Source organism: Eutrigla gurnardus, assembly GCF_963514095.1.
Source record: "Eutrigla gurnardus genome assembly, chromosome: 20".
NCBI classification, from domain to species: domain Eukaryota; kingdom Metazoa; phylum Chordata; class Actinopteri; order Perciformes; family Triglidae; genus Eutrigla; species Eutrigla gurnardus.
In genome coordinates, this window is record NC_139931.1 from 7,803,273 (window position 1) to 7,816,718 (window position 13,446).

Below are 13,446 nucleotides of genomic sequence, written 5' to 3' on the forward strand. Positions count from 1 at the left end.
TGATTCATTGGCGAGTGGAATTAATGATACAATTTAAGCTAATACCAGGTGACAGACTTTGCTCTGAGGAAAACCTTTATCACGTGTTCTGGCTCGCATCCTTTTCCAGGAGAATGTTTTTGTCCCACTTTTATCATTGTTAGGATTATAAGGATCTCTGCATCCACATGCCAGGGAAACACAAACATACATGCACTAGGAAGTCTTTGCATTTGTCTCCATGTCCCTGCTGTGTCCTGCTTTGACTCTGCAATGGAAAAGCATGCTTGTGTAACTTTGCGGTGGATTATTAGGTTCCAATCATTGACAAAAACTGGCTGATTTTTAAACAGTTTATGGCACAGTTCACCAACCGGTCAGCGAATGCATGAAATATTTACCTTCTTGCAGGACAGCGGAGGAGCTAGACTCTAACCTTCCAAGTCAAAGTCCGTGTGATTAGACATGGGGATATTTGTAGGCCCACCTCGGGTCAGCGCTCAGTCTTACATCCTCAGCTCTGGCGACCGGACCTCCCTGAAGAACCATGGCTGATGAGAAGATGGAGATGGGTGAAGTCGGGGCGTCTCTCGTGTCCTCAGAGTGTAAGACACCTCCGGCCAGACCTCCCAACAAGTTTGAGAGGCTGTTTCAGCCGTGTCTGGCGGAGCTGGTGGGGACTACTTTCTTCGTGTTTATCGGGTGTGTGTCGGTCATAGAGAATGTGGAGTCTGCAGGGAGGCTGCAGCCGGCCCTGGTGCACGGTCTGGCTGTAGCCGTCATGGTGGCTTGCATGGCTGAGATCAGGTGAGGACCGTCTTCATGATGCTGTTATGCCCCAGATAACGATTGCTTTCTTAGTTATTAGAAGCATTTCCTCTATGATGGATGGACAATATTTAATTACACATAAAATGTTTTTTTTTTTTCATCAGAATCATGATTACATAACATTTTAACATGGTGGATTTGAGTGTTGTCTTAATAACTGAATTTTCTTTTGTCCTGACTTTTGCAGCGGAGCCCATTTCAACCCGCCGTTCACGCTGGCCATCTATCTGTGTGGAGGGATGGAGCTGAACATGGTGGCCCCGTATCTCGCGTCTCAGTTGGTCGGAGGTGTCCTCGGAGCCGCCATGGCAAAGGTGAACTCTCTTGTTTTTGCGTGTGTGTGTTATTAAAACATCCATCTTAGCATAAGATCTCTTTTAGGGGTGCTTTATATTTTATAGATAAATGCAATATAAAAATCTTAGCCTCTCTTGTACGTGCATGGCCTGATTTTTCGCTGACGCCAACAGGTGATGACCTCGAGGGAGAACTTCGCCAAAGCCCACGGCGCCGCGTTCGCTCTGCTGCAGTCAGACAGTGAAATCGGAGGAGCTGTGTTCGGAGAGGTCGCCATGACCTGCCTGGTCACCATGGTGGTGCTGCTGGGGGCCGTCAACGCCAAGACCAGAAGCCCCCTGGTGCCGTTTATGGTGGGATGCACTGTTATCATCAACGTCTTGGCTGGGTGAGGAAAAGCTTGATTCGTTTCGTTGGCGAGTATGAAATATATATATATATATATATATATATATATATATATATATATAGACAGATATATAACTCAAACCTGTCTGCTTTATCAGCGGAGATGTATCTGGAACCTGTCTGAACCCAGCAAGAGCCTTTGGTCCAGCCATAGTGAGCAACTACTGGGTTTACCACTGGGTCTACTGGGTGGGACCCATCACAGGAGGCCTGGTAGCTGCCGTACTGGTTCGGTAGGTTCAACTCAACATGTGCACGTCGTACTTTAAAGCAGAAGTGTCAAAATAATTCTACTTTGAACAAACGTTTGAATTGTTTTCTGTTTTTTTTGCAGACTCCTCCTTGGAGACAGGAAGATTCGACTCTTTCTGAAATGAGCTCCTGTATGAACTTAAGTGGGATAAATCCTGATATGGCTTTGTCATCCACAGTTACTATATAACCTATTATTTTTGCTCCGCTGAGCTCTTTGTATATGATTATTCTCTCTTTGTGAAACAATAACATTTGACTTTTTCATTTTGTTGGGCCGTTTTATGTGTGCAACTCTTACATATTTTATAATATTATACTTTTTATGAAATATGAATATGAATGACTTTTTGTGCCTTTTTATGACATGCTATACATACTATAGTACACTACTACTACACTATTAGTACTTTTAATGACAGTGTATTATGACTTTTATGGCCTTTTCAATTAATTATTTATGATTTACTTACTTTTTTCTTTACTGGTATTTTTTTGAAGTACAAAACTATGAATTTTTCAACACGCTATGCTATGACTTTTCTTTCACATTCTATAAAATAACTTCTTAGTGACGTATTTGTCATACTATACTATGTATATTTTGTGATCTATTTTATGACATTCTATATGATAACTTTTTTCAATGAAAACTAAAAATTCTATGAAATACTATGCTATGTTGATTTTCTGACCTTTTTCAACATATTATACTCTGGTTTTATCGATCGACATTTTTTTGTCATATGACCTATTTACTTTTTTTATGTTGAAAAAAGACTTGACATGAGTTTTTTCAATATATTTTACTTTAGCGTTTTCAACAAACTATGATTTTTTTAAAATATACTCTATTATTAGTTTTTAACATTTTCTCATACTATACTATGACTTTTAAATTAATTTGTAACACACTACAACGTCGGTTTGAATTCCTTATTACTTTTTACATAACATACTATTTTTTATGGCATAATTTATTATGACTTTTTAATGAAATATAAAATAACTTTTTTGGTGATATACTAACAGACAGGGACATATAGCTTTAATCAGGCACATGACGGATGACATTCATATTAAGAGATAAAAAAAAAAGATTTACTACCATTTGAATTGAGAAGAACATTTACAAAAAGCTTGAACTTAAATTCGATTGCTTCAGATTTTCAACCACAAACGCTGCCCACCGTTAAAAGGAGACCAAGTGGCAACATTTGAAAGCCAAGAGACAAATCTGCTCCAGCTTTGTGTCCCCGGCTCCCTGACCCTGCTATAGCCAGAGCAGTGAATGCCTGTTCGGTACTGGAGGGCATCATGCTGTTTCCATATTGTACCCCTGGGCCTCCCCACAGCAGTGGCCCACATGGGAACGCAGGCCAGGCGGCAGGATAAACCAATTACCCCCCAAAGTCTGGGTGGACTCCTGCCGGTACACCACGCAGCAGGTCTGGGCCGAGCCCTCCTGGGCTCAAACCCCATGAGAGCCTGCTGGAATTCCCAGAGATGAGAATAGTAGGGTCTCAAAAGCCTGCAGAGAGCCTATATTTTGCTTGGAAATTTGACATGGGGGGCCCCCCTGGGACAATACTGAGACTTAAAACGGTCTCCTGCAGGATGAAAGAGGTTTATGGAAAGTTTCAGTTTTGGGCAGCATTTATCAAAATCTTGAACCAAGACTTATACATAGATCTGGGTGCACATATATTAAATGTTGTTTTCATATCATGTCATTATTTAAGCAAACTCAAAGACATGAGCGGCTTAGAAAGAGGAGCAGAAATGTATGAGAAATACAAAAATACTGAGTAGAAACACACACGATGGACAAATGTGGGCATAGAGGTATTAAAAGGGAGGGCTCACTCCTCAGGCTTCTCGGCTTCATGAGCCCTGATGTTTCTCGATGGCGGCAGCTGTGACAATGGTCATTATGTCTGCCAGAGGGCTTGTCACTGCAGGGCCATTGTGTGGTCACCATTCAGCACACAGTCATTTACACTTTCATTGGCAGCCATTTAGTCCTCATAAAAAGTTCAACACACCAATTTGTGAGCCCTGCTCGGCCAAGGAGAAGTGTGGAATAGGCAAAGAAAGCAGTTGCTTTAAAAGTCAATTAATTGTTCCCGTCTTGTGGGAGGGGCCGAGGGGGAGGGTCCCCAGGCTTCGGGGCCTCACATCTGTCCATTCTTCTTGGTCGTGCAGGGGCCACACAACTTAAAAAAAACACACCCAATTCAGTCGGCTCAGACTTTTCTCCATCTAAAAGAGATTTTGTATTTCAATCCTATTATCATAGGAATCTGATTACAGAGGGAAAGATGGGATGTAGATGAAAAGGGACAAAATAAGCTTGTAGGATACTTCAGCTCTGAATCCCGTTCTCCTCCAAAAGCAGAAATTATGCAGCATGTGATGGGAAATGGGGGTGTAAGTTCATTTCAGCCTTTAGCCAGTCTCTTAAGGGACCAGAGTATTCTTAGGCCTCATGAAATTTAGATTTGTATGCACTGTTCATGAGCTCTGTTCACTTCTAAACACATCGCACACACAGCTATATGAACTGACCAGACACTCTGTTCAAATTAAAAAGAAATCTGGAGTTTTCTTTATTGTGTTGCAAAATACAATACAAAATGTAGATTTGTATGTGATGATAAAAAAATAAAACACTGATCACCATGTTGTTAGGCAGATATCCACAGATGAAATGTTCATTTTTACATTGTTGCACAAGATAAATGGCTAAATCGAAATAGGGAGATGATGGATTTGATGAGTTTTCTTGTGAGAATTATAATTTTAATTCTACTTTTTCTTACTTGAATAAAGATGCATTTGTTACGTGAATTGAACAATGTATCAAATACAAATTTGATAACTAACAGTGTTTGCATTATAAACACAATAATCCTGAATTAGATGCAAAAACATTCACTTTAATTCAAAGTTAATGCATATAGTACACATAAATACACAAAACAAACAAACAAAAAGGTTTGAGACTTAAACATGAATGAATAAGTATAAAATTGACTCCACAATTATATATATATGTGCAAGCCTATTCACATGGGACAAAATGGCAATTTTGAATGACTGCTTCACTCTTCCCTCCCACCTCAATTGAGGGGGCAATTGTCACACAGAGCCGGCAAAGTGAACAACGGTTGATGTGGAGAGAAGCACAAAGAGAGAGAGCAACCCAACCCCTTCTCAGTCTCCCAGGACTGAGGGCAGCGATGGGAGGGAGACAAAGGCCTGCCCTCCCCGAGCCTGAGTGCGGGAGGCCCTGCTGTTTGCCCCTGCTCTGCTCCATCAAATGTGTTTTTTTTTTCCAGCAATTAAATTGCTTCATCCCTGCTGGTGATGTCATATGCCTCCTTGCTGGCGTATGACAACATTACAGGTATCCCACAGTGCCAAGGGTGAGGATAAAAACTGGCCAGGCTCAGTTGAGTACAGAAGCAACACCCTCAGTCTAAAGGGAAGTCACAGGAATTACGCCGCGCTGCCCAGGCCGCCTGGTAGACAGACAGGAAGTCTTTGTATCGCGGGGCACACCCTAACCAAGCTTCCCCAAAGTGTTCTGACCCTGTGAAGAGAAACTCTCCGTCCCCGGGCTTCACGTGACACTGCAGGAGTGTGTGGACGTGTCCACGCCAAGGCGCGCTGAGCGGATGAGAGCCAGAGGCTTGTTGCTCAAACACTCCACCACGCTGCCAGTACAGCCTCGCTGCCAACACCTCCACCAACGACGTCTGACGTTCAGGGTCATGGGAGACGTTCTCGATGTGGCCTCGGACCACTGCAGGAGAGAACAGACGTGTTTCTATACATTTCATGCTTTAGATGAGAAATCTGTGAAAAATAAATGGGATTTGGATGTAGAAATGTAAGGTGTTTTTTCCTTTTTCTCTCAATACAGGTATCACCAGGAATCACAGTACAGTATGTCAGAAAACGTTTTTTAAAGAGTTATATTATAGTATGTTTTTAAAAGTGATTAAAAAAAAGTCATAGTATATAGTATGTTGAAAAATGTTGTGAAAAAGGAAATATAAAATAAATATTTCGACATACATTAACATGACTTTTTTAAACGTACTATAATATTACTTTTTTCTTGACTTTCTTCGACGTACTATAATATTACTTTTTTTCTTGAATTTTTTTCAACATACTATAATATTGCTTTTTTTCTTGACTTTTTTCAACATACTATAATATTACTTTTTTTCTTGACTTTTTTCGACATACTATAATATTGCTTTTTTTCTTGACTTTTTTCAACATACTATAATATTGCTTTTTTTCTTGACTTTTTTCGACAAACTATATTACTTTTTTTCTTGACTTTTTCAACATACTATATTACTTTTTTCTTGACTTTTTTTGACATACTATATTACTTTTTTTCTTGACTTTTTTCAACATACTATGATATTGCTTTTTTTCTTGACTTTTTCGACGTACTATATTACTTTTTTTCTTGACTTTTTTCGACATACTATAATATTGCTTTTTTTCTTGACTTTTTTCAACATACTATAATATTACTTTTTTTCTTGACTTTTTTCGACATACTATAATATTGCTTTTTTTCTTGACTTTTTCGACATACTATATTACTTTTTTCTTGACTTTTTTCAACATACTATAATATTGCTTTTTTTCTTGACTTTTTTCAACATACTATAATATTACTTTTTTTCTTGACTTTTTTCGACATACTATAATATTGCTTTTTTTCTTGACTTTTTTCGACAAACTATATTACTTTTTTTCTTGACTTTTTCAACATACTATATTACTTTTTTCTTGACTTTTTTTGACATACTATATTACTTTTTTTCTTGACTTTTTTCAACATACTATGATATTGCTTTTTTTCTTGACTTTTTCGACGTACTATATTACTTTTTTTCTTGACTTTTTTCGACATACTATAGTATTACTTTTTTTCGACATACTATAATATTGCTTTTTTTCTTGACTTTTTCGACATACTATATTACTTTTTTCTTGACTTTTTTCAACATACTATAATATTACTTTTTTTCTTGACTTTTTCGACATACTATATTACTTTTTTTCTTGACTTTTTTCAACATACTATATTACTTTTTTTCTTGACTTTTTTCGACATGCTATACTCTGACTTTTTGTACTATACTAAGCCTTTTTTCATATTTTTTTTTAAACATGCTCTACTCATTCACTCAAATCTATTTCATTCTTTCTTTTTTTACATGCTTGCATTGCTCCATTAGTGTGAATGTAAAGGTCTTGTGTCAGTGTATTCATGTAGTAAAGTAACAGATTAGGGTGGGAGGATTAGGATCATTATGTACCCACCAAAGTCACTGTTGCAGACGGCCATAAGGAGTTGTGTATCATTGCAGGGTTGGCAGGAAGCTGTGAATACAGAAACTCCGTTGAGAAAATTACATTAAAATGATGAAAACATGCATCAAATATGTCAATTGCTCATTCATGACCCACAGCTCTGTGACTGAATTGAGTGCTGGGTGTCACTTCTCCTCCCTTCCACACCACTCAACTTAATTCCAGCCTACATGGCGACTTTATTCCTCTCTGTCCTCACATCAAAGACAGACGAAACCAGGGGTTAGACGAAGGAATGCCGCCTCCTGATCAAACACCCTCAAAAGTCTTGACCTCCCGTTTAACTCCACCTAATTGAATGACCCCGTTCCAATGCAGCAGACCGCAGGAGTCAAACGCTTCTGCCGGCCTGGCAATGCAGAAAAGATGAACCAGCAGCTGTCTATTATGGACATGGGATGACATCACCACATTGGGACCGGCCCGCACACATGGATAAATGCTAATTAAGAGGCACATACAATGAAGAGGCATTTGTGGAATCTGCAAAGTATTTGCAGTCTCGATTCAGGCCCCTTGGCCTGGTGCCCTTCAGCCGTCCTGTGGTCGGCTCTGTCCTCTCTGCTTTGTCCCCCCCAGATAGAAACCAGACAGCCAGACAAAACACACCACTGACCAGCAGCTGCTATGCTCCAGTCAGCAATTAAATGATCACTATTTCTCCTAGGAAACAAGACTGGTAGGTCCCTCACACTCCACGGCAGTTAATGCAATACATTACTGGCTTAATCCAATTCATAAATGATAAAGGATCTCAGCAGAAAAAGGGAATTTTCACAACCTGGCAACCCAAAACTTGGCCTCATCAAGACTTTAGTTAATTATTTATGAAGCATTTTGGGTGTGATCCTCATGAAAGAGGGTCGACTCACTCTGAACCCCGGTCTGGCCCACAGCGGGTGCAGCACTCCTGTTGGCCAGCAGCTCATATCTGAAGCCCATCGTGCGTCTGCTCCAGGCTCCAGCCCTCTGCGGGCTGGACTGGAGGTAGATGGCGGGTCTGTGCGGCCCATCTGCCCGGAAACAGAACACCCGGTGGTGGGGCCGCCCGCCCTCCGTCACCAGCAGCTCCAGCTCCCCGGCCCGTTCGATGAACACGCTGGCTCCGCGCAAGGAGGGCGACGCTTTGATGCAGACGGTGGAGCGCCTGGCTGAGGACAGGTTGGGCTCCAGGACCACACGGAGAGCCTGGCCCGGGTAGATCCACTTCACCGAGCCCTCTGTACAGCGCAGCTGCACCTGGAGGACAATCCTGGAGTCCACGCCAGCTGCAAAACCGCTGGATCAGCAGGGGGGGAACCGCGTAATGAATGAATCATCCAAATGACTGCTATGGATAACATCACTCCTAAAGTCTTCATCAGTGGCTAATAAATCATTTAGGAATGCTTTTTAGATTCTACTTATAAGCCACTAATAACAGGTTGTCACGTTGAAGAACATCCCAACTGTGATGTAAATGTTATTAAAACATGCAGTCACGGCACAAGTTGCTCACCTTCCAGTCCAGTTGCACAGATCAGCTCCACAGTTGCGCGACTGGAGACCCAGGACGAACATCAGCACGAGATTCGGCCACATCTCAGCCACACAGAGGGGGCGATCACGACGGGAGCGGACGGTGCAGCATGCTGGAGGGTCTGTCCGCGCGTTATGGGGAGTGCAAGCGCTCTGCTGCGATACTGTGACTCAGCCTCACTCTATGCCCCCCCCCCCCCCCCCTCCTCACTCTCTCTCTCTCTCTCTCTCTCTCTCTCTCTCTCCCTCTCTCTAATGAGGGCTGAGTGAGTGATACAACAATTAAGTAAAAATGGTAAAATTGAGTTATTATTGATTGTGCTATAAGAACATAATCTCTATTTTTTTATGCATATCATATAGGCCAGATGGAATAAGTCAAAATAAGGAAGGGGGGGATGCATTTCAGTGCTGGGGCCTCCCCTAGTGGCGGGATGATGTAGCGCACAGCGCCCTCACATCTGGAGAACAAACGTGCGCTGCAGGCTCTCAGCAGGAGGAGGCTGCAGCTCAACAACCGCTAATATCGTAGATGAGTACAAACGTTGCCAGCTTTCAGCAGAGATGCATCCACTCCGGATGAGCGCGTCCACGTCGTTTGTTCTCGCATGCGAACTTTAGTGCGGATATCATTTGGCCCCGTTTCAAGGTCTCGCTGGTGGCGACACCTTGTGGAGGTGGAGTCTGCGGCCCGTCACCGGGATATAGGCCGCTCCGAGTGCTGATGGCCTGAAGCCTTTTGCGTCGAGCTTAGGCTTCTCGGTGCCGATGACTTTGGGAAAATTACACTCGCATGGAGAATTTGACCAGATGTTGTCACAGCTGCAGGAGAAGCCTTCGCTGAGTCTCTAAACCTTAGAAGTTTGGGTCACAACTTTGAAAATACACGCTAATGAATGTGGTTGGACTATATGACACATAGACGTAGATGTATTTTGCATGATTTTGCGTCCAAATTAATTTCTATAAATTTACCACAACACCAAATTCAGATATGGGCCTATATAAGCAACATTTTAAAATGACCTCTGGTGAGACAGAGTCCAGACGGGCGGTTCTCACAGGAGTACCGGATGGTCAGATTGGGTCATGTGTCTCAGAGACACAAAGCAAACGCAGATGAATGGAGGCTTTGTGCGTGAAAGAAGTGGCCCTTTCCTGGTGTAAAAGCCTGGAGCATCAAGGTGATGCAAACCGTCAGAAAAAACACCCGTCATTGATTGGAAACGTGACCCTTTAAAAATGAACATGAAGAAAATGGAAAATCAAAAGCATCCGTTTGCTCGGGAGGGCACGTGGTTTGTTTGGGGAACTTCCTGCATGTGATCCAGTCTCAGATATCAGCTGGCTCTCTGACGTCAACGAGATCTATTAAAATCACCCAGGCCTTACAGTGGAAACCGTGTTTAAATGCTGCTCACATAAAAAGGAATGGAATTAAAATAAACAGAAATGAGAATTAATTCCAGGATGTATTCAAGTTGAGTTCAGGCCTCGGTGGATTGAACCTGTGGGGTCACAGACGCAACGGGATGATTTGATGTGACAAAAAGCTCATCATACAATAGAGGATTTTTGTTTAATAATCGTTTTTTATTTTCAATAAATCCAAATGAGGATTTTTTTTTTTGTGCTTTTGCGTGTTTTCAACTCTGTTCATTAGATTATTTCGGACAAACCAAAACTTGCACCAACAGTGAAACCTTCAGAAAAAAACTCTCATTTATTTACCTCTTATAAATAGATTTAATTCCCCCGCAATAAAATATAACTAAGCGAGTTCTATTATTTCGATTATTGGACGTCTCAGTGACACGTTTATAAATAAAAGACCCAAGGTTGACGTTTAAAAAAAAAAACAGGAAATTATCTTCAAAATCCAGACTCACTTTAGCAAAGTTAATATTGTGGCATTATCCTAAAATATGTTTATGATGACACAGTAAAAATAAATTAATAAATATACTGAGTGCAAAAACCATGAACTCACAATCACTTTCATTTATGTTTTTATTTTCTCAGCAGCGTATTAAATATTTGTATGTACACGTTTGAAAGTTACATAGAAAAAAATATAGTACTGCAGTAGGCGTGTTAGTTAGTAGCTTGTTAAACAATTATGTATTAGTCTCCTCTGACCTACATCCGACGGGGCCTGCTCAGCTTTTCTCCCGGAAAAACCCTTCCTCCGTGCTGCTCTCTCTCACGGTGACTGTCAGCAAGTTCATGGTGACGTCAGTCACGGTCACCGTGTCCAGGCTGGTGAAGCTGGGGGTCCAGCACGAGGCCGGGGGCGTGGACTGGTCGCGGGTGGCCTCGGGCTGCGCGTGCGTGACGGCCGGTTGGTCCCGGGGCAGACAGCGCTCCTTCCCGAGGTGTCTCCGGTGTTCCGCGGAGCCGCTGGGCCGAGGGACGGACGTCCCGCTCAAACATTTAGTCCTGTGTTCCCGCTGCTCGTGTTTACGCGCGTCCGGGTCGAACCTGCGGGACAAGCCCGCGTGTCTCTGCTCGCCGCCGTGCTTGGGCGTGATCGTGGTCTCCTCCTGAAACCTCCTGGTCAGCTGCATGAGGGTGCGATCGGACGTCTCCCCGCATTGGAGCAGGCGTCGGGGCACGTTGGACAAACCGTGTGACCCCGGGCCCTCCAGCGACCTGCTCCGTTTGGGGTCCGGCTCCACCGAGCCGCCTTCGTCGTCTTCATCGTAATGCAAATGCACCTTCGGTTTGCGCCCTCTCTTTTTGGGGAAGCGGAGGGCGTCTTGGGAGGTCAGATGAGTCGGCGGGCTCGGTCTGGGCCTCCGCTCTGCTTCCGGCGCTCGGACGTGCACGCTCTCCCCTCTGTTGACGGTGCTCGGGGGGAAGATGGTGGGGACCACGGTGCGTAAACCCTCCCGCGCCCTCGGCGTTATGACGGGCTCCGGGACTGGGTAGGAAACCTGGATCCCCCTGGGAACCTCTCTCCTAAATTCATACGTCCTTTCTTTGGCTTTAGCTTTGGCCTGAGGACAGAGAGGAGCGTGTGTGAGAGGAAGTTTCCCGGAAATTAACAGTTGAAGAGGAAATTTAAAGGTTTAAGAGAAGCAGCCATGGTTACATTGAGCGTCCAAGGCCTCTTAAAGCTGGGTTCCCTTTTTTAGTTTTTAAAGATTACATGTCAGATACAAACAACCCTCATATACTATATTAAGGATATAAAATGTAAGCAGCTTTACCTCCTGAGAAACACTGGCTAAATCAAGGCAGGGGGTTTCTGTTGGGTTGCAATTGCCAGTCTGCTAGTTTAGGAATCACAATCCAACAGTTTCAGAATGAATAAGGAGCCGTCATATCGTGGAAATGACTCATCGCACTGTAACTGAAACTGAAATGGACGAAAAGAAAATCGAGACATTCGCATGAAAAGATTCACCCACCTTCAGGAGAAACGTCTCAGGTTTGGGACCCCTCTTCTTCGGCCCGAACAGCTCCCTCTCTCGCTCCCTGACGAATGAAAAACATACACAAATAAATATTAATCACACATTTAAACATCGTGTCTTATAATTAAACCGGACAATTTAATTATCCAAGTAAGGAAACTCCATATACAGCCAATAAAGGTGTAAAAAAGGTGTATTTTTTAAATTAGAAATATTAAAATAAACAGAATAAAGTTGTGATAGGAAAATGGCACCACACATCACAACCATTCGATCACTCTATATCACTTCTTTAACGGGGGGTGACATTGACGGATTGTGGACTTGGATGTGTGATTTAGGCCAATAAAAGGAGACGTTGTGGCGCTGAATGCGGCCTACGTGCTGCGCTGTCACACACTCACCTCTCCTCGAAGGCGGCGAAGAGACGCGCGTCCAGGATGTTTTCCTCCGGCTCCCACGTGCTGTACCTGCGTCCCAACCACACAAACAGGGGGGGGGGGGCAGGTGTGTTACCGTGCACGCGCACACATGCGGAGGATGTTCTTTTTTAATCAAAGCGATCTGCGCTGTAATTACAGGCTACGTAAGCGGACAGTGACGCATGGTGAACCCAGCCATTGCTAAAGCTAGTGTGGACAAACAGTCCCGGTAGGGGCCGAGGCTCACGTGTACAACCGCCTAACTGGCACGCGCGCCACACAGCAGACACGCGCTTCATCAAACACAACAAGATGATACGACAAACGTCCAAAAAAATAATACTAATCATCCACACGCTGAATAAGGCGGTCGAGGTGGTTGCAGTTGCCCGAGCAGGCCAGGATGGAGCGCTGTCCTTCGCGGCTTACAATACTCACTTCTGAGACCAGCCCTTCCATTTCACGAGATATTCCCAGCGACCCTGCAAAACAGATCCGCAAACACATTGAGGTTAGCGGCAGGGTTTGGTCCCCAGCGGGCGGCGCGCACAAACAATACGGTTGCGTAATAGCATGTTGGAGACATAGCCTGTGGTGGTGAAAAAACAAGGAGAGGAAAAAGACCAGCGAATACCCGTCTGATCCGCCGTTTAATGATGGACTCGGCTGCGAAGACGCTCTCACCGACAGCCGAGAGCTCCATGATTCACCATGCGCCTCGTTTATTCCGGTCCCTTTTTATTATTTTGGCTTCCCCGCGTCCTCGTCGGGTTGTTTAATTCCGCACATCCCATAATACGCGATCTGGATGGGACGTCATCACGTCTTTTTTTTTTTCTTTTTTTTTTTTTTTTGCTGTTGCCAGGCACCGCGGTCGGTAGGACGGATCGCGGCGGAGCACATTGGCTCAG

The 13,446-nt window shown here is 43.4% G+C and overlaps 3 protein-coding genes across 3 annotated transcripts; 1 reads left to right on the plus strand and 2 right to left on the minus strand.

Annotated features, from left to right (window-relative positions):
• The first annotated feature begins 476 nt into the window (after window positions 1-476).
• On the plus strand, window positions 477-1,952 carry aqp8b (aquaporin 8b). Its single transcript, XM_084037597.1, has 5 exons — window positions 477-786; window positions 998-1,124; window positions 1,281-1,495; window positions 1,614-1,748; window positions 1,850-1,952. Exons 1-5 carry the CDS (start codon window positions 527-529, stop codon window positions 1,890-1,892), a joined length of 780 nt encoding a protein of 259 aa, XP_083893723.1. The 5' UTR covers window positions 477-526; the 3' UTR covers window positions 1,893-1,952.
• Window positions 1,953-3,545: 1,593 nt separating this feature from the next.
• On the minus strand, window positions 3,546-8,813 carry LOC311031120 (meteorin-like protein). Its single transcript, XM_084037239.1, has 4 exons — window positions 8,675-8,813; window positions 8,049-8,455; window positions 7,126-7,185; window positions 3,546-5,575 (listed from the first exon to the last, which is right to left on the minus strand). Exons 1-4 carry the CDS (start codon window positions 8,755-8,757, stop codon window positions 5,244-5,246), a joined length of 882 nt encoding a protein of 293 aa, XP_083893365.1. The 5' UTR covers window positions 8,758-8,813; the 3' UTR covers window positions 3,546-5,243.
• Window positions 8,814-10,688: 1,875 nt separating this feature from the next.
• On the minus strand, window positions 10,689-13,446 carry cbx8a (chromobox homolog 8a (Pc class homolog, Drosophila)). Its single transcript, XM_084036738.1, has 5 exons — window positions 13,170-13,446; window positions 12,974-13,017; window positions 12,518-12,583; window positions 12,108-12,174; window positions 10,689-11,693 (listed from the first exon to the last, which is right to left on the minus strand). The coding sequence occupies exons 1-5, from the start codon at window positions 13,236-13,238 to the stop codon at window positions 10,854-10,856; spliced, it is 1,086 nt and encodes a 361-aa protein (XP_083892864.1). The 5' UTR covers window positions 13,239-13,446; the 3' UTR covers window positions 10,689-10,853.

What these genes read in the sequence shown, in the direction of transcription:
- aqp8b (XM_084037597.1), top strand. Translation starts at nt 527, where the DNA reads ATGGCTGATGAGAAGATGGAGATGGGTGAAGTCGGGGCGTCTCTCGTG. An exon ending in TCGGAGCCGCCATGGCAAAG is followed by an intron (nt 1,125 to 1,280) that starts GTGAACTCTCTT and finishes TGACGCCAACAG; the next exon opens with GTGATGACCTCGAGGGAGAA. An exon ending in GTAGCTGCCGTACTGGTTCG is followed by an intron (nt 1,749 to 1,849) that starts GTAGGTTCAACT and finishes TTTTTTTTGCAG; the next exon opens with ACTCCTCCTTGGAGACAGGA.
- LOC311031120 (XM_084037239.1), bottom strand. Translation starts at nt 8,757, where the DNA reads ATGTGGCCGAATCTCGTGCTGATGTTCGTCCTGGGTCTCCAGTCGCGC. An exon ending in CTGTGCAACTGGACTGGAAG is followed by an intron (nt 8,456 to 8,674) that starts GTGAGCAACTTG and finishes CTGCTGATCCAG; the next exon opens with CGGTTTTGCAGCTGGCGTGG. An exon ending in GGGCCAGACCGGGGTTCAGA is followed by an intron (nt 7,186 to 8,048) that starts GTGAGTCGACCC and finishes CTGTATTCACAG; the next exon opens with CTTCCTGCCAACCCTGCAAT.
- cbx8a (XM_084036738.1), bottom strand. Translation starts at nt 13,238, where the DNA reads ATGGAGCTCTCGGCTGTCGGTGAGAGCGTCTTCGCAGCCGAGTCCATC. An exon ending in TGGAAGGGCTGGTCTCAGAA is followed by an intron (nt 12,584 to 12,973) that starts GTGAGTATTGTA and finishes GTTGGGACGCAG; the next exon opens with GTACAGCACGTGGGAGCCGG. An exon ending in TTCGCCGCCTTCGAGGAGAG is followed by an intron (nt 12,175 to 12,517) that starts GTGAGTGTGTGA and finishes TTCATTCGTCAG; the next exon opens with GGAGCGAGAGAGGGAGCTGT.